General features: G+C 46.1%; 1 protein-coding gene across 1 annotated transcript in view; it reads right to left on the reverse strand.

Annotated features, from left to right (window-relative positions):
* Nucleotides 1-14,574: 14,574 nt before the first annotated feature.
* Nucleotides 14,575-24,686, reverse strand: part of PKDCC (protein kinase domain containing, cytoplasmic) — an 81,203-nt gene continuing 71,091 nt past the window's right edge. Inside the window, exons 6-7 of the mRNA XM_078649707.1 lie at nt 23,202-23,375; nt 14,575-15,589 (exon numbers count right to left, since the gene is read on the reverse strand). Coding sequence (XP_078505833.1) covers nt 15,504-15,589; nt 23,202-23,375 — 260 coding nt within the window. The 3' untranslated portion in view covers nt 14,575-15,503. The remainder of the gene's footprint in view (nt 15,590-23,201; nt 23,376-24,686) is intronic.

Below are 24,686 nucleotides of genomic sequence, written 5' to 3' on the forward strand. Positions count from 1 at the left end.
CGTTGTTTAAAAGCAGCGTAGGAAGTCCTTTGTTGAGGCTTTTAACACTCACACTGCTAATGTTTGTAAGAATAGCTCTTATTGGCTGTTTAGTTGCAGGCAGGACAATGCATGTGAAGTATCAACACACGTAAAGGCATTTAAAATTATATGAGAAGCAGAAGTTGAATCTGTCGTACTGTACACCAATGCTAGCATTGTTGCTTAGGTAATGCCTCTAATATCATGCAATTATAATATGCGGGCACAGTATGCTAGCCCTCATCCTTGCTCTGCTTTTCACTGCACCTTCCTATATTGTGCATCTGACGTTGAGTTTGTGTTATGGGCATATATGCAGGCCCAGTGTGTTCGCCTCCACCTCTGCTCTGCCTCTCGCTGCAGCTCTCTGTCCTGTGCATTTCACTTTACGTTTGTTCTATGGGAATAAGCCTACTGTGCTCGCCCTCACCCCTGCTTTGCGTCTTGCTGCAGCTTCTTGTCCCGTGCATTTGACTTCACGTTTGTCTTATGGGCATATATGCAGGCCCACTGTGCTCAAAGTGCGCGCCCTCACCCCTGCTGTGCCTATCGCTGCACCTCCTTGCCCTGTGCATTTTACTTTAAATTTGTTATATGGGTATATATGCGTGACAATGTGCTTCCGTCACCTGTGCTCTGTCTCTCGCGTTAGCTCTTTGTCTTATGCATATGATCTTACGCTTGTGGTATGGGTATATATGCCAGACCAGTGTGCCCAATATGCACGCCCTCACTGCTGCTCTGCCTCTTGTTGCAGTTCCTTGTGTTGTGTGTGTGCGAGTGAGCGTGTGAGTGGAATGGGTGCGGGGGGGAGGGAGGTGTGCATGCATGGCTGTGTGTGTGCACGTGAGCTGGTGAGTGAGTTGGGTGGGTGGGGGGATGCGTGTGTGGCTGTGTGTGTGCACGTGAGCGGGGTGGGGGGAGGGCGGTGCGTGCGTGGGTGTGTGTGTGCACGTGAGCTTGTGAGCGGGGTGGGTGGGGGGGTGTGCGTGCATGGTTGTGTGTGCGCGCGTGAGCGTGTGAGTGGGGTGGAGGGGGGGTGCGTGCGTGGCTGTGTGTGTGTGTGTGTGTGTGAGGCTGTGAGTGGGGTGGGTGGGGGACCCTTGTGACCTGAAAAGTACTCAATGGTCTGTAACTAAATATCTATGCTTTTATTCATGTGCTGTTTCATCTGCCATCGCATCTTTCGCTGTAACTGGTGGCAAAAGCAGCTTAAAATCTGGGTATTTTCGCGGTCAGTGGACAGGGGTGGGGGAAGCACTTAATGTGCACGTGAGCGGGAGTCGGGTGCCCGAAAAGGAGGCGGCAGATCGCCTGTACACGCGATGCGAAGGACAAAAGTGCGCACACACGCTGAAATCTGAAACGGCCCTGCCCGACCGCCCAGCAGCATGTGAGACAGGATATGTGCACGGCGCTGGGCTGGGCGTGCGCGCCCACGAGGTGAAATCGCCGAGGGCTTGCGCGTGCACATCCCCTGTCTCACATTCCCGGCAACTCGGCAACAATAGATGGTTCGCTGTGCAGTGCTTCGCACTGCTAACACAGCTCGACCTAAAAATGACTGCTGGCTAACCGTAAGTGGCATTCATTGTTAACACATGGGGATGAATTCAATTCAGTATGATGCTACAGTGGTCTGGACAATGTACTTTCTTCTTCTCCCACTCGTGCTGATTCACCATTCGGACTAGTCGCTAAAGGCAGGCTAGGCCGCGAGTGCAGCACCTGAACTCAAATTTACTGACCTCCAAGCAGACTGAGGGATAGAGCCCCGATATGTAAGGAGGCTCCCTTGATCGAAGTCAAGCTAGCAGAGCGATAGAGACCTGATATGTTAGGAGGCTCCATTGCTCTGAGTCAAGCGAGCCGAGGGATAGAGACCGGATAGTTAGGAGGCTCCCTTGCTCTGAGTCACGTGGGCAGAGGGATAGAGCCCTGATTTGTTAGGAGGCCCCCTTGCTGTGAGTCAAGCAAGCAGAGGGATAGAGACCTGATATGTTAGGAGGTTTCCTTGCTCTGAGTCAAGCAGACTGAGAGATAGAGCCCCGATTTGTAAAGAGGCTCCCTTGATTGAAGTCAAGCTAGCAGAGCGATAGAGACCTGATATGTTAGGAGGCTCCATTGCTCTTAGTCAAGCGAGCCGAGGGATAGAGACCGGATAGTTAGGAGGCTCCCGTGCTCCAAGTCAAGTGAGCAGAGGGATAGAGACCTGATATGTTATGAGGCTCCCTTGCTCGGAGTCAAGCGGGCAGAAGGATAGAGACCTGATATGTTAGGAGGCTCCCTTGCTAAGTCAAGCGAGCAGAGTGATAGAGACCTGATATGTTAGTAGGCTCCCTTGCTCTGAGTCAAGCGAGCAGAGGGATAGAGACCTGATATGTTATGAGGCTCCCTTGCTGTGAGTCAAGAGAGCAGAGGGATAGAGACCTGAAATGTTAGGAGACTCCTTTGCTCTGAGTCAAGCGGACAGAGGGATAGAGACTTGATATTTTAGGAGGCTCCCACAAGTGGCTCATGGGACAACATTTTCCTACACAGACTTTGGGAATTAGTGCAGTACAATAAATAGGAACAGATTCCTAACCCTAATTGTGTGGTATCGGCATGTTCCTGTGCTCTTCTTCTAATGCTACTGAATTGCAGGCCTATTGACTACTAAGGCTTTCAGTAGATGAGACCTAAAATGCCTTTTCAATGGAAAGGAAGACTTCATCATCAGGGCCGGACTGGCCGTACCGGGCATTGGGCGTTTCCCCAGGAGGCTGGAAGGGTTGGGCTGGTTTAACAGCAGAGGGGCAATTTTTTTTATTGGGGTCCAGTTTTGCAGCTGTGCTCCAATATCTGCCCCCAGGAACAAAAGCAGCAAGCAAGCGTTTCTAGTTCCAGAGACTAGTCAGAGAAAATTGCCAGGGATGCTTTGGGTTCCCAGTCCGGCCCTATTCATCATCATCATACATACACAGATGCTATCACCAACTTGGGAAATAGTAATTTTTATTTATTTCGTAACAGTGCATGGAGAGCACGGACCTTCTCCTCAAACAATAAAAATACAGAAAATAAACATATTTGTGGGGCTTGTGGCGGAAGGGGTATTATTTGTGTGCATGTCGTGAGGTAGATAGAGAACAAGAGGGTCTTTAGTCAAAAAGAGTAGAAACGAGTCACACTTTGTGTAAGAAGACTAAAGCACTGGATCTAAAACTGAATTTACAAAGAGTATATTAGATATTTTGACGTGTGAAATTTCCATATAGATTGAGGTCTTGTTTCTTACATTTTGGAAGCCATTGCACAATTAAGTTTGTATTGCAGGTAGGAGGGCTGAACAAGAGAAATATTTTTATATGTTGGACATCGCCTTTAATGAGATTGAAGCCACTAGGAGAATCCAACGAAAGTTACTTTGAATCAGGATAATGTGGTGTCATTTCTTTTTGCCAGATATTAGGTGGAATCCTGAGAAGAGCAAACTAGGATAGCACATCATCCCTTAATCTATGCTAAGAACATGTCCAGGACAATTGATCTCAAGTGTATGTCAGGGATGAAGTGCTAGAGTTTAGTTGGCAGAAGACGTTGATAGCAGGTGATTGTTGGTAAATTGTGGTTGCAGTCTGTAAAGTTGGTGTTAGGCAAAGCGTGTGGGGGATTCCACCTTAGTGAACTGTGAGCAGCTTGGTAAAAAGAAAGAGAACAAATATGACTTCTTCTAATGAGACATGAATGTGGGGATCAAGTAGTAAGAAATCATAATCAACCATATGAAAAGCTGCTCATTATCAAGTTGCATTAGCAGGCAAGCCTAAAAAACATCCGCCATATACAAGAAGTTCAACAGTAAAAAGCATGCCAAAGATTTGCAATTGGACCAAACTAGTATGCTGAGATGTCTACACTCATTCTTTGACATCAGTTGTTGTCTAAATTATTTTTTAAAATGTTGTTGCACATTGTCGGGTAAAAGTATTCTTGATTTAGGCACGAAAGTGCTTTTAGAGGGGTTGAATAATTTCACTGTTAAAATTTAGGTATTAATGTACTTCTTATAGTATTGTGCTTCTGTGTTCAGGATGAGGATGTTAAAAGATGTCATTTGATTTCAAAATTATGACAGAGAGACAGAGCTGGGCTTGTATTCTCCAAGTTTCCAGGGATGTGGTTGCTGATTGGGGTCAGTCATGTGACATCGAGATGATAGTTTTTGCTTCACAGGTTTCAGTGTAATTGATTTGTTTTTGCGTGAAATTGGTTTATTAAAGATTTTCCAGAAAACAATACAAGACATGAGCATCATTACTGAGGTCGCACCACATATACATATGACGACAGTATACTTGATTTTAAGTTGCTGGTGATTTTGAGGATTTCATGGCTGTAGAAATAAAAGAACACATAAAAAATTGCTCTAGATGAAGGAACGAACATTCTTCTAGCATTTTCTTTGGTTTTGATTGTCTGCTGCACTTGGTTTGGAACTGGGCTGTTTTGAAAGGTATTGCTTTGCTGCTGGAGCCCTCCCAGTCTTAATAGAGCCTTTGCCATGGGTGGGCTGGGCAAAAACATGAGTTAGGTCAAGTAGATCCAAAAGGCATCTCAAAGCGTTGATCACTGGATTATTTCTGTGGCTCCACAGAATCTGTAGTTCATTGAGGTAAAAAAGACGGGGTTGTAACACGAGGGACGGTAGATGTTATTAAACTGATTTTCCTAAAAAAATAATGTTTGGGAGAAATATTCAAGAGAGAAAAAAGAGAGGGACCAAGAGTTATGAAGAACAGACAGTTTTTTTGGTATGAGATCAAGGACACCATCAGTGTGGTTTGCTCGTTTTGTGTTTTTTTAAACACTGAATAAACAATTGAGATAAACAAGTACAACAGTGAAAAGACACAGAGAATATGTTTCAAAGAGGAAGAGCAAGTCCAGTTTGCGAGCATGAGTGTGAGCAGTGTCTATTAATTCGGAGACTGTTTAACTGAGTAGGCGTTGGATAATGCAGTGCTGTGAAAATGTTGAATCTATAATATTTTTAATATGATAGTCCCATCAAAACCTTACTGTAGAATTTCTGTTTTTTCTGGATAGCGAAACTAAAGGCACGCAGTGTGTGGTCACTTTAGATATACATGTATTGAATAAAAGAGATGAACAATCGGTTAAAGAAGTTGTGAATGTACCAAGAGATTAATCATTCATAGAAGAATCAACTCAAATTTATGGAAGGAAGTTTTCATTCAAGAGAGAACATTGCCACTGGTGCTAACAGAAGAGGTCTTTAAGGATGGCAAGATGAAGCAAATTCAGAACTGGATTGAGGAGTGTGGTTTAAGTGGAGCTGATTTATTGCAGTAGTTGTGAAATGCAGTAAGGGTCAGTGTGGGCACGCAGGATCACCAACTACCAAACAAGAAGACACACAGATTTACTCTTGCAGGCAGCGAAAAGGCGGCTAAAGAGGGTTGTCCAAAGGCAGGCAAAAAAATGACTCCAGAGATAAGGTTGGACTGAAATGAAAAGATGAGTATTTGGAACCAGACAAACCTCAGAGTAGCCAGTAGTATATTGTAACATGACTGGACGGTGCAAAATTATTAAACACCATTTTTAGGACTTCACTTTCATTTGTGTAGACATCCTATGCATGCTAGGATGTTCGAAGCATCTGCTCCTGCTCTAAGGCCTGGGTATCTTTTCTCAAGGACAAAAAGTGCCACCCTTAATAAAGTTTAACATAATTATGGGGGCACACTCCAACATACCAAGTCTGGCTGCACCGAATGTGGTATATTCTGGGGATGGAACGCATAACCCTCACTTTATCGAACCAGGGTGATTCTTTTCCCAAGCTATGGAACCCTTTTTTGAAACTATTAACGTCAGAGTTCCATGGAGTCACCTGTCCCAAATATCTACAACTTCTTTGTCTGTCTGAGGCCCCTTCCACGGCCACTTGAGAGAGTCCCATTCATGGTTTGGAAATGCATGAGGCAGTGTTGTTCTGTTTTCTGTCATAGTTAGATGTGATGAAAATATTTATTTTCATTTAAAAAAAAAACTTAGAAATTCACAGAAAAAAGCAAAGGTGAAGTAGGTTATTGTTAAGTGAATATGTCAGGGACAGCACTAATATTTGGAACTAAAAAAACACATAAATTCATCCGTTATCGTTGGCAGGGCTAACTATAACTTGTGTCCCCACCATGCACTGTTTATGACCTCACATAATACTTCACTCATGACAAGTTCTATGACATCACTGATGACATCTCAAATGACCATCCCAGCTTCTTTTGTACACATTACTCTGCAAACTAGTATGGCATCAGAGGCCTGAAAGTGAGTACAAAATAGCTCAGAATAATGTGAAGCATCATGCCATCACGGATACAATTTAGTTAGGTGTAGCAAGCATGTGTTATGTGCATCATCAACCCTATACCATACACCTCATGGGTAGCCTAGTTCGTATTAACAATCAGTTACAGATATATGGGAAACTCTCCATGCACACAATGTTCAATATGCACTTTAACCTTTGATTTTTTTCAGTGAATTTGTAGGTTTATTTTTATGAAAATATTTAATTATCCTACGTAAATGCAACCCCTGCCACACATAGCCACTGCAGCCACGCCCTGAAGTCAACCCCCAACATGCAGCTAACCCCTCACTCAGTGGGGGTTTGGCAGCAAGGCCTGGTCTGTGTCAACCCCACACTGCGCAGGGCCTCCGGTCATGTACGGCGGGGGGTTGGCCACAGGGCCTGGCCAGCCAACCCCCAAATTGTGCACAGTCTTTGATTGTGCATGGTGTGGTGTTGACCACAAGGCCTGCCCTGTGGCCTGCAGGCCCAAAGGCAGCCAACCCCACACTGCACACATGGGCTCAATGCTTGATCCAGAAAAAAAAATAGGGTGGGCCAGGGCCGGGGGGGGAAATAATGTATTTATTTTGGGGAGTGGGGCGTGTCCCCCCTCCCTGCACCATTCTAAGGCTCGGGAAGGGGGGCACACAGTCCTCCTCCCCCTTTTCATATGTTTCATCCTCAGGGGATAGGGTCCCAGGGTCTAATAAGGTTTACCTCATACTTGGGGGCCACTATAGGCCTGAGGAGAGGGGCCACGCAGCCCCTTCCCTTTCTAATGAAATTCAGTCCTGGGGTTGGGGTCTCCGGGGCCTATTGTGGCTCAGAGTCGAGTGCCATGCACCCCTCCACTTTTTATTTGAACTTGGTCCCAGGAAATGGGGTCCCCTGGGCCAATTAAGATTTAGGGAGGGGGGCTGCACACCCACCTCGCCTTAATATGTATATAGAGTTGTGGGGTACCCGGGGCATGAAAACCAACCCAACGCTGCACATGCCAGTTGGCAGCGAGCTGAGGCGTTGGTCACAGGGCCTGGCCACAGGCCAAGCCCTGTGGCCAAACCCCACTGTGCACGTCCATAAGCTGTGCGTAGAGGGGGGTTGGCTGCATGTGGTGAGTTGGATGCAGGGCCTGACTGCAAGCAACCAGCCTCCCTACAGGCAGCCAACCCCACCCAGCACACAGCCTTTAGTCATGCACGGAATGGGGTTGACTGCAGGACCTGTCTGCAAGCCAGGCCCTGCACCAAACTACCTGGAAGCAGACACTCAGAGGCAGCCAACCCTACGCAGCGCACAACGAAAGGCGGTGCGCAGTATGGGGCTGGCTGCCTGCGGGGGGTTGACTGCCTTTAGGTGGGTTGGCTGCCTGTGGGTGTTTGGCCCTGCGGCCAAACCTCTGCCGCGCATGGCGTTTATGTATGGTAATAAAATATGAGTTTATGTTAAAAAGTTACCTTAGGGGATGAGTTATAGTTACTTTAGATGATTATAAGTGGTAAATTTCTGTGGTGTTTAGAGTTTAAGACGTTACATTGTTACTGAAAATTTTACCTAACTATATCGTCACTTGAACCTTTGGTTTTTACACACACACACATATATATATATAAATATATATATATATTTATATAAACACACACACACACACACATGTATATATACTTATATATGCGCATAGTTACACACACACATATATATTTATAAAACACTTTAAACTATAGGAAACACTGAAATTCATCACTTCTAGTTAAATAATGAAGTAACTATAACTTGCGGACTCACCATGAACAGTGATGTCATTAATAATGTCATTTCAGATGTCATCAGTGATGTTATGAATGATATTATAATAGAACAAGTCATGATGCAACTTGTGAGGTCATATGTGTGGTTATAAGCAGTGCATGAAGAGTGTGCACGTTATAGTTATTTCGTATCCTTGGCCTCTGTTTGACGGACCTCCCTGAAACTTTCCAGGAAGGAGCTGAGATGGATGAACCTTTTTTGGAAACCAAAGTTATTAGCAAAACAAAAAATCAATTCCTGTGGTAACTAGGTCCTAATTATAACTATGGAGCGACAATAGCCACTATGTTATATATAGACAGTACTTTTTTAATAAATTAAAAATACACTTTCATTTAAATAGGCAACATAAAGGCACTCCCGATGTTAAAAACAACGATGTAAAAGTACTCATGATGCACTTACCTTGAAGTAATGACTCCAGATACACACTGAACTGCGATCTAACAACTCCTTTTTGTAATTACATGTAACTATGAGAGCCTGGTTCACAACATTATTGGTAGGTGCCTGTGTCAACTAACCCAGTTTTTAATATAAATTGGGGAGGAATGTAGGTAAAATGGGAGTACAGGTGCTAATCTACTTGTTAAATGTAACACAATTTACCCGTTTTAGCATTGAACAATGTTTTTAATTTCATTGCCAAATGCCTCCTCATGCCTCTTACGCAAACACACACTGCCCCCTCTGCTCATTCACTGCCCACTCTGCACTCTGCTACTTCTGCTCACAGCTGGTGATCTCTGAAAGTGGAGGGGAGTAATACTCACCTTGAGATCCTGTGACAGAAAAAAGTGGGTGAGCTAGGATTTTTTAGGAGGGTTTGTGGGTTGCCCCGAAAGAACGTTTTGAAAAAGTGTGGTCAAATAGTGCATTTTGTATTACTATTTTTGCATAAATGTGCTCAATAGTCATGAGCTGTGCGAGGGCACACATAAAAAATCCCATTACTTTCATTGTGTGTCAAGGAAACATGACCTTGCTGAGGAGCTTGCCACATTTTTTTCAGAATTTGCCTTGGGTTCACCTCAAAAAACAGCAATTAGCTCCAGAATTTTGCCATGGTGTCCCTTGTAAGATAAGAATTACCTCACATCTGCCAGTACCAGCATTTTGGGTGTATACCACATGCTATGGGTGCTCCCCTTATGTTGAGAAGTACATAAAATATGCCAGTGCCAGAATTTTGCCATAGATTTCCCCCATATACCATGACCACCATTTTGCCATGGGTGCCATTTCATGCCAAAACTTACCTCCAATATGTCAGCACCAACATTTTACATTTGGTGCCCCCACATACTAAGAATTGTCTTCAGTACTCCAGGGCCTGGACTTTGCCATGAGTAACATTCCCACACGTATGCCATGGGTACACGTCTCATAAGTCAAGAATTACTTCCGGTAAGCCATGGCCAGCAAAACATAAACACACCCCAGCCACCCATTACACTAGGCAGCAGTACACCACCTGCACATACCCAAAGACCACACCATATCCACCATTGCAGTAGCAGTATTAGAAAAGGACAAGTACACTTTATAACACAAAGTCTACGAGCTCTTAAATGTGACTCCTGAAGCAGTCCTTTCTTTTTAGCCAGAAACACTGCTTGTTGACATGTATACCCGAGTTTACAATCCTTAAAGAAAACTTCAAGTCCCACAATGCAGTATTGTGGTTCTTGAAAAGCCAGGACTGGCTAATGGAGTCACACTGGCCAATGTGCTATATGGCAACTATTTAAAAGAAATGTAAGCAATCAAGTTACAGTTTGTGATATTCAGCCTTTATTCTTGGGTGCAAACAAAGGCTTCTTAATGAAACAGTGAAAAGGCTAACATACACACAGCCATAATATATTAGAACTTGCTGGAAATGTTACTCTCTACCACAGTTAATGCCTTGTTGGGGGTGGGCTCTATGTTAAAGCATCCCTGCAGCCCCCACCTCGCCTGTGGTCGCACTGTGAACTAGCAACTGAACACATCGCAATGAGAAAAAGATTACAAGAATGCTTGAACCTGGCACCTCTGTCCCGATGCAGATTCTAGGCTTTGGTGCACTTTCACAAGCCCCATAGCTGAAATAATACTTGGACTCGAGCTCCAGTGCCCCACGACTTTGGTGCCATTTGGCGTTGCAGCCCGCGCAATGTAATTCGTTTTATTTATTAATTTCTTTACTTAACTCCCTTTGGTCATATGCCAGAGTTTACTACCTACCCCCGCCCTGCCCCTGACCTGCCCCGCTCCACCGCACTCCCTCAAGGAGCCGCTACTGCTGTGCATGCAGCAAACAGAACATGTGGGTGGCCAATCTCCCAACACTCCAGCTCACTGGCAGTCGTCGTAGCACATAATGACTCCTCAGTGCAGTGCCCCTTGCAGGCTCACAAATCAATAATGGTCATCATAAGTATGACAATGCAGATGATTGTAGGCCCAGAGGAGCCTTGCATCATTAAAGGTCTGCCCTGGGAATAACAAGAAAAGGGAGGCCTAGCACTGGGCAGGGCAAGGCTCAACCCAATAGCCATGAAGCATCACTGTCCCAAAGTAGACTGCTAACTTGAGGAAGGGAAGATGTATGCTCAGTAGGGAGAGGGAAAGACACACAAGGGTGGCCAAAATAAAAGTTGGGCATACACATAGAGATGGGAGAAGGGGAAAGTGAAAAAGGAAAAGTAAAATAACTGGTGGGACTGTTTGTCTGAAGCATGAGGGCGGTGGTAGTACCATGATTGAATAAAAAAACATGCTTACAGCCTCCTGCTACAAGAGACACAGCGAAAACAGGGGTAGCAACTTAAATGGCCATGGGTAGCAGCTGCTGGCCTTGGCAACCTCTAAATGCTGCCCATGTGTGGTATGTCATGGCACCACAGGGATATGGAATGTAATGGCTTCAGTCATAACAAATATTTCTTGCTCATGTTGGTTAGAAGGATTAAAACAAGATTGTATATTACTAAACTCTCAATGAAACCTCTTAAAATATTTTCTCTTTTGCTTTCTGGCAGGTAAGTTAACTATGACTGTGGTGCAAGTAAAGTAGATGGTGGGTGTCACCCGATGTATCTTTGAGTCACAATCAGTGCAAGCAAGGAACGTAATGCCCAGCGCGACATTGAGGGAGCGCGCTCCTAGGACCTGGCCCCCCCGGTTCCCGCCCTCCGACCCTCATCAGTCATTGGGCGGGCGGATCGCCGCGAGGCCTCCGGCCGCCCGACTCCTTCCGGGTCACGGTGTGTCGCACTTCCGGTGGGGGAGAGGGGGGCGGAGACTGGGGCCTATTGAGGGGCCCGGGTCAGTGACCCCAGTCTCTTTGTCCCCCTTCTCCCTATCGGACTGCTGTGCTCGCCTGCGATCGGCGCCTCCCCCTCTATCCCTAGCTTAAGTTTTAAACTAGTTTAGCCCCCGTTTTCATCGGTCCGGGTCGTGTGAGGAGGCGCGGTCGGTGGTGGAGGCGAGCCGGCAGAGATTGCGGAGCGTGGAGACAAAGGCTGGTGACATCCTTCCATCGGTGACCCGGCAGGTCAGGTAAGGGGGTGCGTGTGACTGGGAGGGCCCATTCGTGGCTGCAGGGAGCGGGAGCGGCGGGGCGTCACGAGCGCTTGTACTGTGAGCAGGCATCCCGGATTTGTTCTCTCAGGAGGCGATATATGGCTTCCTTCAGCTCTTAAGGGAACAGGGCAGGCCGGTGTCTTATGCGAGGGCACATGTTTCAGCTGTAGGTTTCTTTGCTAGACTAGCGGGATAGAATGACCCTAGTGCCTCCTTTGTGGTGAGGAAGGCCCTGACAGGCTGGGCCAGGTTGGAGGGGCCGAGGCGAGATTACCGGAGGCCTCTGGATGTAGCAACCTTATCTAACATCTTAGGAGCCCTACCTAAAGTCTGTAGTTCCCACTTTGAATGTGCGCTATTTGGGGCTGCCTTCTCGTTGGCCTTTTACGGGGCCTTTAGACTGAGCGAACTGGTGGGGTCCTCTAGGTCTGACCAAGGGAGGGGACTGCAGTTCCGGGACACCTCCTTTTCCCCGGGGGGCCTAGAAGTGATCCTCAGGAGGTCCAAAACTGACCAGGGTGGGAAGTGGTCTACCATCCAGTTGAACCCTGCCCCGGGAGTTATAGCTTGTCCCGTGGCCCAGTTGCGGGCATATTTAGCGTTGCGCCCTACTCATGGGGGGTAGCCTTGTTCATACATGAACAGGGCCATTGTCTTTCCCAATATCAATTTAGGGCGGTCCTGGGTCTGGCTTTAGGGGAGTTAGGTCTAGAAGGAGCAGGGTACCCCTCTCACTCATTCAGGATTGGGGCTGCCACCTTGGCGGCAGGGGCGGGCTTGCCCACTGGCACCGTGAAAAGGGTGGGGCGCTGGTCGTCCAACTGTTTCAGAGGGTACATCAGACCAGACTTTTTGTGACTGACGGTGTATATGTTGTTGAAGCTGGTTTTTAACTTTTCCATTTCCATCCTATCCAGTAAGATGCCCGCGAAGGTGGTGTGGGTACTGGGGCACTCGTTCGTGCGGCGCACCACGGTGCGGTTGCAGCAGAGGCGAGTTGTGAAGCCGGCGGGGTTAGGCGGGACGGAATTCCTGTGGAGGGGCATTGGGGGCTTGCGAATTCGCCACCTACGACGGCTCGTGGAGGAGCTAAGAGAGCAGGAAGGGCGGAAGACCCCGGATTTGGTAATCATCCACCTAGGAGGAAATGACATGGTCGACCGGGGGCGCCTGGCGGTCAAGGAGGCATTGCTGACCGAGTTCGCATGGTTAGGGCGGATCTTTCGTTTGGCAAAAATTGCATGGTCGTGCATGATTCCACGCAGGACCTGGGACCCCGGAGTGCGGGCTAGATCACTGAACGTTTCAGTTAGGAGACTCAACGGGGAGTTAGCCAAGTTGTGCTCAGTGAAGGGCCGCTTGTGTTTGATTCCACACAGGATGATTTCTGGAGAAGCAATGTACCACCAGGATGGCGTACATCTGTCGGACTTGGGCACTGATGCCTGGATCAATGGATTGTGGTCTTTTGTACTGAACGCAGATGGGGAGGGTGACAGACCTAAGGCCCTGGGTCACCCTTGTGGTTGTAAAGAGACCTGCGAACACTGACATTTACTCACACGATGGATGGGAGTCCGCCCTAAGTACTCCCTAGGCCAGCACTGAGGGGGAGAGACGGTAAGCTCTCCGCTTGGAGAAAGGTGACCACCGGCTGGGGAGGCTAGGGTGACAGGTTTCGAGCCTCCTGGGTTCCTGGGCAGCCTGGTGGTCGAGGGGTGGGCCCCGGATTGGCGGACAAGGAACAGAGGTGGGGCCCACCACTCTAGGGCGCAGGTGGGTTGCACCTTGCGCAGGATGCCCCCCCTTAGTGCTGGGGGGTTGTGACAAATCGGAAGGTCAATTATTAAAAGTGTTTTATGTTTTGATAAGTTATGCATTTTACCTTCTTTGTCATGTTTATGTGGTATGATGATTAAACATGGCCGTTTGTAAACCCACACAAATCTCTGTCTTTGATATGCATGTGGGTTCAGAGTTGAGGGGCGGGGGCGGGGACATGCTGGGGGGTCCGGGTCCTATCATCGTTTGCATAGTTTAGACATTACGAAACAAATACGGATGCATCAACAACCAAATTTAGGGTATACATTCCCAATTCAATTACCCTTTACAGACTTATTCTTAAGGCCTAAATGTCTCCACACCGATTCTCCGTGCACACCACAGTGGAAGGATACTTTTAAATACGAAGTGTACTCGGCCCATGTATAGTTTTATATTTCTTGTTACTTTTATTTTCTGGCAGATATATTGATGGGACTATTTTAAAACAATGTAAACATATTTTTGAACCTTTATGCCAATACATACTGCAGTGGTAGCATGGGTGTAAATACGGCTGCCAGCATGAGGGAAAGGTAGAAAGGCCCCTACAAGCTTCCCTTTTTGCCCATGCAGATCACCTTATGCTGCTCAGCTAGATCCCAAAATCCACACCACCATACAGAAAAGCAGCACCCAGTGAGGGAAAGTAACACACATGACCAACTGTAGAAGAATACCATGTAGTAATACAGCGGATTGTGCATGAATCTTTGGTGTAGGTGTGACAGCGTCCGAGCAATTCATTCTTCTCTTTGCACAACATGCACTGCAAGGCACCACCGGATTCCTGCCCCTTTAGCTATGAAAAGCTGGTGCACAGCACGCAGGGCCTGTAATCACACAACTGAGCAGTTGGAAACGAAACAAAGGAACCGCCAAAGCCTCTTGTCTCCGACGAAAAGGTCATCGCCTCCTGTTGGCGCAGACACAATGGAGCTGGGAAAGCTGCCGCGACCAGAAGAACCAGCCAGGCGTCAAACGATTTCAGAAACATTTATTTATTTTTTTACAAAAATAATTTTAGAAAACACGAAAGTAACAAAAAATCCGAATGTACAAACGACTGTACAAAACATTATGACAATGGTCACGTTTAGCATTTTTATTAGTTTACTGCTTTCACTGAAAGCAAGCCCTCTAGACACACCATGCCTATAAATATCCACTCACTTGCATTTTGTCAGTAATTAAGGCTCCTGTTCCTTTGCCAACATAAAATTGTTTGCCTACTACAACTTGTCAACAGCTGGAGAACTAAGAATCTGAATGCAAAAAAAAAAAGAAACTTACAAACTATCTTTCTTGTTCACGTTTGCAGAGCTTGATCATTTCAAAATAATATTGGCAACGACAAAAGCATTTTTCAGAAATTGATGAATAAATTAAACTTGGCTGGGAAATGTTAAATATGATTTAGGTATGCTACATTCATAAGCCATAACCAAAGGGTATCAGTGACGCGAATGTACATGTTTATAAATAAAAATGGATGTTGCTGCAGGTCACAGGAAGTAAACACTTTGGTAGTCCATTTTTACATGAGATTTTTGTTCTTCAAATTAGATGGTTTGTTCTTGCTCATGAATGAGCCACATCACTAAATAATTTTGCCTGCAAGCATGCCTGATCTTTTCACACAAAACAAAAGCCACGCGCGCCTACAGCGTTTCACCCGACATAAAAACAACACAGTGTATCCTTTGTTTCTTCCAACAAAATGTCATATTTCACCATTGTGGCGTTATTGCACATTCCTCCTGGTAGTTTAAGTCATTGTTAAACGTGTAGTTAGCACAGGAGAGGGTAGAGAATGATTCATAGTGCAATTATCTCTCCTTCCGCAGCTGTACACAGCACTTTGTATCTGTTTTGCTAACAGAATTGAGCCTGTGCATCCAGAGAACCATCAGCCAGTCACTTTCACATATGTCATCTTTGCAGGATCCTTCATCAGTTGACTGGACCCCATCTTGAAGAAGACAAGATGCCGACCTGGAAATATCCAAGCAGAGAGGTTAATAAAGGCAAAAAGCATCTTCACTACATGAATTCATCATAAGACTAGAAATACTCTTCTTGGATACTTCTGACAGCACTATCATGGAAGTCTGGAGACGAGGAAACAAACCCATTGGTGTCAACACTTGTATGGTGCAGGAACCATCCATGAAACAATGTATTTACATCATGACAAGGCTCTTCTTAATCATCATCAGACTTTGTTCCACCCTCATCTTTATGGGGCTCTCACATTACCATTTTAACCGAACCAGTGTAAATGAATTTATCTTAGTAGAGCGCTGTAACGCGTAAACCACAACCCCCGTTGATCTGCCTTGCTTGCTTGTGGTCAACGCACAGCTTTATTTAGATGTTTGGAACCACTAAGCCAAGGCGTTTATGTCAATGTGGCTCAGATGACTTTCTGGTGGACAGGAAGATAAAAGAAAGTCCTTGTAGTATTATGCACCACAAGATGGAGCTTACAACATCATATAGATCATGGGTACTCACAAACTTTCTCTCGGGGGCCAAATTTACAGTGTGGTTTGTGTCCGAGGGCCGCACCGGTGGGGGCGGGGTCAGTGGGGAAGGGGCGGGGCTAGAGCAACAAAACAAACTGACCATGAGGTTGATCATAGGTCCCTGCAGCGGACGCCTTCGTCCACTGAGCCACCAGACCCGGCATAGACACACATCTCTCTCCCTCTCCCCCTCTCTTCCCCTCTCTCTCCCTCTCTCTCCCTCCCTCCCTCTCTCCCTCTCTCTCTCCCTCTCCATCTCTCTGTCTGTCTCTCTGTCTCCCTCTGACTCTCCGACTTTCTGTCTCCCTCTAACTCTCTCACTCCCTCTCACACCCTCTCTGTCCATCTCTCCCTCTGTCTCACTCACTCTGACTCTCTCCCTCCCTCCCTCTGTCTCCCTCCCTCCCTTCCTCTGTCTCCCTCCCTCTGTCTCCCTCCCTCCCTTCCTCTCTCTGTCTCCCTCCCTCTCTCTGTCTCCCTCCCTCTCTCTGTCTCCCTCCCTCCCTCCCTCTCTGTCTCCCTCCCTCTCTGTCTCCCTCCCTCCCTCTGTCTCCCTCCCTCCCTCTGTCTCCCGCCCTCTCTCTGTCTCCCGCCCTCTCTCTGTCTCCCGCCCTCCCTCTGTCTCCCTCCCTGTCTCCCTCCCTCCCTCTGTCTCCCTCCCTCCCTCTGTCTCCCTCCCTCCGTCTCCCTGTCTCCCTCCCTCTCTCTGTCTCCCTCCCTCTCTCTGTCTCCCTCCCTCCCTCTGTCTCCCTCCCTCCGTCTCCCTGTCTCCCTCCCTCCCTCTGTATCCCTCCCTCCCTCTGTCTCCCTCCCTCTCTGTCTCCCTCCGTCCCTCTGTCTCCCTCCGTCCCTCTGTCTCCCTCCGTCCCTCTGTCTCCCTCCGTCCCTCTGTCTCCCTCCGTCTGCCTCACTTTCCCACATAGGTTATAGTTGGCAGCCAGAGCTCTGTAATGTTATATTCCAAAAGGTACTCTGAGTCTAACAAGTAGCACTGGGCAGGGCTGTGCATGTCCTGTGCAGCCAGTTTCATATGCGTAGCGTGTAACTGTCCTTATCACGATACTGGACAATTGCTAAGACAAGAGGAGACATAGTTTCTGTGGAAAACGACAGCACAGCCAAACATTGCGGTTAGGGTATGGGGTTGAGGTGTTATGTAGCTACCATTACTAGTGAAATATAGGCCTTGTAAAATAAGGATGCAGTGTTCTGCCTCAAAGTTTGAAGTGAAACGCACAATATTGAAACTAATTAAAGTCGGATCTAACTAGAGGACCAGTTGAGAAACTCGTATTTGGCAGAGTATGAAAGTTGAAGCAGGATCGATCCACTTGAACTATCGCTCTTCAGCAGATGCACACCCCTCAGACAACACATTGAATCTGCTTCATTCAACATGATGGTGACCTACAATGGGAAGAAGAGAGCCTATGGAGGAGTTCTGATGCTCGGAGAGACACCAGCAGGAAGTGCAGCTAATGCCTTTGTGGCTGATAGTAAACACTGCTGGCCTAGGTAGCTGGCGGTGCCTGTCACTACAACCGAAGTGGAAGGCCCCACATTATCACATATTCTGTGCACTGCACCCAGGGATTCCAACCGGCAAATCAGGCCCCCTTAACAACAGGGCGTCAGCGGCACAGTAACGCAGCAGTGTGAGGATGCATTCTGTGCTGGGGAAAGGGCAGCAAGGGAAGGAGGGCCGCCCCATCATAACATAAGAGAGTCTATGATCTCTCACCTCCCTGACACGGCGTGCTGAGCCCTCAGTGGAAGGCTCGAGTCCAGGGCTCTGTCGGCCCTCACGCAGCACCCCTGGGCAGCACAGGGCTGCTATGTTCACTCAGGCTTCTCCAGCATAGGAACAGGTCAAGAGTATAATGAACTTTCTGCTTGCGCCGCTACGTACTGTTCGGCCGGTGTGAGAAGCTCTGCAGCCCAGGGCTTTTACTCCATTAATGGCTACACCAAAACTCGCGGACACAAGTTACAATAATAAACTGTGTTCACCAAAGTTAGACACTGCTTTGCCTGGCGCACACTGTGTTGGACAAAGTACTTACTGAACTTGAGTTGAGTTCAGAATGCTGTCTTTGCGGCGGCCGCAGCGTGAGCCGCACAGGGACCAGCAAATCAAACAGCACACTGCATGATACTCTGCAGTGTAATTCCAATCCAGACCACCCGCGCGTTTTGCGCAGCCGCCCGTGATCACCTCGATGTCAACGATGCCTGTGATCCGTGGTGGCTATGACTATCCTGTCGGCGAGTGATTAATTAATCAGTCACTGGTCAATCTGGCCTCCCGCCGGTCCGGCAACGCTGGGGATTTTATTGCGCAGACAGTCAGCATCGCAGGACTCGACTCTGAGTGACCTTATCTCACTTCCTTTTCCTCCAGTGACCCGAGGCACTACGGCCACATTCGGATAATATTCCCGGGCCCCCCATGATGTGCCACAGCCAGTAACAGCAGCTAGGCAAGACGGCCTCACACCCCCCCCCCCCCCACACCCCCTCCCTGTGACAGCTTCCAGGCGGGCGCACACAGCCGCACCCAACCATTTCACAGGTCTTTAAAAGACCATTAGCGTGTTAACGAGGCTATTTTCACCTCTCAGCTCCCCTGCAGCCCCACTCGGACTACGGCGGAAATCGCCCGGCCCCCACAGGCAGCAGAGTCTCTGAGACGAGCTCTGGTTGCAGACGGCCTTATAAAAAAAATTTTAAAAACTCGGGTACGATCTCTGCAAGGTCCGCGGGCCGCCAGGGAAGGCTTGCCGGGCCGCCAGCGGCCCGCGGGCCGTACTATGAGTACCCCTGATATAGATGGAACTAAATGCCAGTCTGGCCCACAGGCCCGAAAATATCATGATAATGTTTTGCCACTTGACTCATCCTCTTCGCTTTTTGTGTGCTGCTGAGTAAGAAGATTTCAGTTCAGTCTGCAGTCAGTTACGGACTGAAATCCACATTTTCTGGGAAATAGAAGAGCCATTCTTAAAGGATAGGATTTTGTTTTATTATGTTCTGTGTTATCACAGTTCTTAACTGAGTAGTTTATGTGGCCTCATAAAATGTACATCTGGGTTATTAGAATTCATTAGATATAAAGGCCCAAATTTATCAACTTTTTGCATCATCCCTTGCACCATGCAAGGTGGCGCACGACGATGCATAACCAAGATTCAGATTTACCTATCCATGCAAGGCCACCCTGCGTGGCTTGGTAAATCTGGTGTAATCTAAGGCAGCGCAAGTCGCTGCCTTGCTTTTACACTGCATGGTATGGCATTACATGGGGTGAGTGCAGGTGTTCCTACACATCCACTCAAGTATTCTGACGCACTCCCAGATTTACCAACACTGGTATATGTGGGAATGCGTCAGATTTGTATGCCTTCCCACCAGAGTTGCAAAAAGAAGAAATATCTTTATTTCTTTTCGTTGTTTCCTCTTTCTAAGTGTTCTGCATTCTGCAGGACACTTAGAAAGAGTAAAATACCTCTGAGGATTGTTTTGCACAGGAAGAGTAAAAGAATCCTGCTTACAAGGCAGGCACCTTTGTGCATGCGTTTGCGCGAGGCAGCGCATTGTGAGTCCTCATGCGTCATATAATGTTAAATATGGTACAATCCTGCCCTCATCTTTCGCGCAGCAAGGTATCTTGCTGCGTTGAGTTGCATGAAACTTTGCTAAATTGGCCCCCTAGTTACTAAGCAAAGACTATGGTTAAAAAGGACATGGACTTAACAAAAGGTTTGCACTGAGATCAGGGAGGCACTTCTCTCCAACTAAAGTTAAAGATAACCTAATTTGCTGTTCAAAACTTTACAAACATTGCAAATTTAAAAATGTGGGTTACTTTTTGTAAAAAAAAAGTCAATGAAAAAAACTCACCAAACGAAGATTCTGCATGTGAAATAACAAATCATACTTTTAATTGGACAGTTCTACCTTTTTTTTGCAGGGGGTTTCTGCGGTATAAGTTTTAGTGGCACAACTGTCTCCACAAAATATTCATTTTGCAAGAAATTATACTTGCGAATAAAGTTCACAAAGTCTGCATAATTCAGAATTGGGCTATGTAAAACTGTTCTTCAGCTCTTATTGTTAGCTGTGATGTCTTCTCCTGACCAAAGTGCGAGTTACATATGAACTTCCACGCCGGATTCACAAAGCCTTTCTCGGGCGTATTTTCAGAAGGAAGCAATGCTCACTCATACCAAAAGCGCAGTGAATCACAAACGTTTCCCATTACTCCCAGAACGTCGCACCTAAGTATAGAGTAAGATCCGACTGCTCGCAGTAAATGCTTTGCAAATTGATCCCACTAAGCTTTTTTAATTTTGTAGTCAGTTAATTTTGCCATGCCTACTTCTCCCTTTGCTTTCCTAACTGCATTTATTGCTAACACCATGGTTCACATGCCTCAGATATTAAAGCCTAGCCTTTGTATTAATAGGTGTGACTAATGGAAATACTAATATTTGTCATCTGTTACGCTGAAACAGATCCAACACTATTCCAACCAAATACATAAAAGATAGCCCTCAAAGGAAGAGAGTGCAGTGCAAGAATATCCGCATTAAGGCACTCTAGACTGGAATGACTTTTTCTACCATTTAGAGCTAAAACTGTAGTATGTAGTCCAAATCAATAAATGAAATAATAATCTATGGTGAGTGGTGACTTCATTGTATGCACGCCCTCCTTGGGCCTGATACACAATTGCATTTCCATGTGTTACTTTAACTCAATATTCAAATAAATCCATTTACTATTGCAAAATGCCAAAACCAATTCACAAACTAATGATTGACAGGTTGATACTCAAATGGGATATGTGAATATTGAAAATTCCCAATATTGCTAATTTAAAGCCGCAATGAGGTTGATGGTTGTTAATGTGGGGTCCTATCTGCGAACGTAGATGAACACCCACAAACCGATAGGTTGTTGGTTAGGGGGTTCTCCACGAGGAAAACATTTTTCTGAGGAAAACACCAGAAAAATGTATGTGTGCAAATGTGGGTTTGTTTCACTTGGTAAATGTTCTACATGAGTATACTGTAAGCATGTGAGTACCATAGGAAACGTGAGCCTTCACTGCTTTCCAAGGGCACCATGGGGAATGCCATTTAAGTAATACATTTGCCCCAAGATTAATCCTGCAAGGGCAATGTTTAAGCTTTTGCCCTAACTTTTGAGAACTGGGCTGCTCATGTTCAGTGGCTAGTGAAGAATGCAAAAATGTCCCTTCAGTTACCATGAAGCTTTACATGTTTGACCCCCGTGCAACAGTACGGCCTACTGTAAAGTGTGAATATACTAAAATAGCTAACAGCAGATGGCATGTAAGATAAAGTGAAGTAAATAGGACCTTTGAAGAGCTTGTTTAAAAAACCTTGGGTGCTCCATAATTAAAGACAATTCCAGCTTTGCAATATGGCAGTGTTAGTTACGGGACTCAGGGGCACTTCCTTTGGGATTTCAATTACTCCATCAATCCATCCACACGTCAGGGTTAATTTGAGACAATCTTTCAGTACGGTGTCATATGCTGGTGTTTGCTGGTGTCTAGATACTACTGCCTGATCCTAGCCGTTGAAGTGGTCTTCTACATACTTCGCTAACAGCTGGGTGGGATCTATGCATAATCACAACAGCAAACACCGTGAAGGACACCAGGAAATCACTGAACATATGCCATCGCTCCTGTAGCTGTTAACCACCCTCCCCCTACACACCCTATAAAAACCAAACTACTGAAAGATGTGTTCTTCAACATAGGCACTAGTTCCAGCACCAGAATGTGCCGTCTATGAGTCTGTCATCTTAGCAATTTATAAGTTTTTGGAGCAATTAGCAGGCCCTGGAAATGGCAGATTAATATTGCAGAACACACTGATATGCTTATGAAGGAAATTAGCAGATACTTTTTTGAGTCCAATAAAAAGATATGGTGCAGTGCTCATAAGATGTAGGAGAAAAGGGATACTGAACTTTTGACAGATCTGTAAAGGTCTGAATATTTTGTGTGTTTGGAGGAACGTATTATTCACAAAGTTAACCTGAAGTCATGTCTATCTCAACATTCATATTTGGCTTCTTTATAAAATTACGTGTTTGTCATATTGACTTCTTGCAATGCAAGTGTGTAGATACAGGAACATATGGAAATCCAGTGAACTACAGATACGACTTCCAGCTGTTATGAATGTAAAAGGACCTTCAGTTAATATTTTGTGGATCCATTGACTACATTGAAATACCATGATATTTAATACACTGTTCTCTTCACGCCCTTCTTCAGATTGGAGTAGTGTTTTAACTGATTAACATATATTGAACAACAAACATTGTCCGTGGATAGGAAGCATGCTATGAACTATTTTGCATAAAACAGAACAATGGTGGAAGTACACACACACCTGAAAAAGTATGCGTTTCTGAAATTCTAATTATTCGCAGGGAAAGGAGCAGTAAATTAAGAATTTGAAAAGGTAATAATGGAAGGAATTACACAGTTGTATCATCATCGAGTCAGGAATAGTGGCCATGTGTTTTTGTCTGGATTGTATGAGATTGGGGGAGTGTTGCTATAGGCCCTATTACCATGGGCTCCTACAACTGTTATTTATTTTTCCCCTTATTAAAACCATACTCGCCTTTAGGCTCAGGCTCATGGCTAAATGACAGACAATTGACATCAGTTTATTGGCTGAGAAGAGAGCAGCAATTGCTTCTAATATTCTGAGCACTAGGCAATAATGCTTAGCTTTGTGCTTCAATTAAAATGCAGAGATAGGGCATCACAGGCCGGCTCGCAATTTAGATATTACATCAAATTTTCTTTCTCTGTGCTATTTTGAAATGTCCTCACTTACTTTGATCTCAAACCCTTATTCAGAAAAAAACTCTCTCTTTTACACCAGTACACATCTGAGCTGCCTTAAGCAGCTGCTTGCAGTGCCCGTTGCTCATTAATTTGAAAGAAGGCATTCAGTAATGTTTCACTGCGGTAAGGGGCACAGCGCTGTTCTATTCAAGCGCGCCTTCGCTGCCAGGGTAATTACCTGTCCATGTCGTCTGATTGGTCCACACAAAGGCGCTGCACTGGGAGTGATTCTCACAGACCTCGATGGCTTCCGCAACATCAAACACCGACAGAAGACAACCTTTGTGGTGGTAAGAAGGCCAACATTTGTAATCCTCATCAGAAATAGAGGCTTCCGGCATCCGTCTGTACTCTAGAATGGGGGACAGTGACATCTTAGCATCAAAGGGGATCATTGTCAGCTTAAAGCAGAAGAAAAGCATGGATTCCTGAACATCAATATATATGGTGAATGGTGGTGGAATACAGCAGTTAGTATTCTGGCTATTTTGTTCTACGTATTACATCCCTCTTGGAGGTTTTATATATCAGGAAAGAACGTCATGTCTTTGTGTTCGAGGGTGCCTGTATTTTTCTTACAATCCCACATGTCCACCACCTAAAGTTTCAACAAACTAGCGTTTGGAAGGTGCCAAAGCTGGGGTTTTGTACAATTCGTGGAATATTATTATTAATAGTATTATTATCATTGTTGTTATTACTTATTAAATAATATGAATACGAATAAAGCTAATAATTATACTGATATTAATGTTCATCTGATTCGTGTCGTGAGATCTTTCCATTCTGCTTTGTTCGCCTTATGCTTCCTCGAGCACAGAGCCGGTCTGTGCAGCCTGTTGCCTGCATTAATGCTGTTTCTCTTCCTCCCTGCCCTGCTGGAATGTGGCATTAAATCAACAGCATCTAATGACCCGCCGAGATGCCCGGCTGTGTACAATGTGAGCAGCACCGTCAGCGCGAGACGTGATGAGATCAAGTGTTCCAGGCTCGCGCCCTGCTCCGAAGAGCACGCCACGCTGTCCCCGCGCCAACCGAGCATGGATGAAAAAACAAGGTTCTAATGAGGCAAAGCCCGCTTCCCTCTGGTCAGATGAACACGCCGGGGGTTGGGGAGGGGACGGTTGCGTGCGAGGGCCCCTGGGAGCCGGACACACGAGGCGCCTCAGTCTGCTTCCCCCCCTAGAAACTTTTCAGGGTACTGCGGCCTGTTGTGTAAAACTGGCTGCCTCTCAGACTCTCTCCGTCTCTTCCACTCTCATTCTCACGCTCTGTCTCTACCGGATTGTTTTGCTTTTTTATTTACTTTGTATTTACTTGTTTTTCTCTCTATTATTTTCTCATGCTCCGACTCTTTTTCACACTTGCTTTCTTTTGCACCCAGGTGGTCTCTATTCCTCTATTTCTCTTTCAAGATCCAGCCTCTCTCTTCCTCTGCCATTATATGCCTCTCTTACTTAACCTGTCGCTTAATCTCTGTCTCACAAGGCCTTACTTTGTCTCTTGTTACATTATGCCTATCTCCTTTTCTCTTTCTTTAGCCGCTGCCACGTGTGATTTCATGTTCTCTTTGCATCCCTCTATCTCTTTCTCTATTTACCTCTCTGTGTCTCTTATCACCCGCTCTGTCTTGAAATTCCATGCAACTTCTCGTGATAAAATC

Source organism: Lissotriton helveticus, chromosome 6 (genome assembly GCF_964261635.1).
Source record: "Lissotriton helveticus chromosome 6, aLisHel1.1, whole genome shotgun sequence".
NCBI lineage: Eukaryota > Metazoa > Chordata > Amphibia > Caudata > Salamandridae > Lissotriton > Lissotriton helveticus.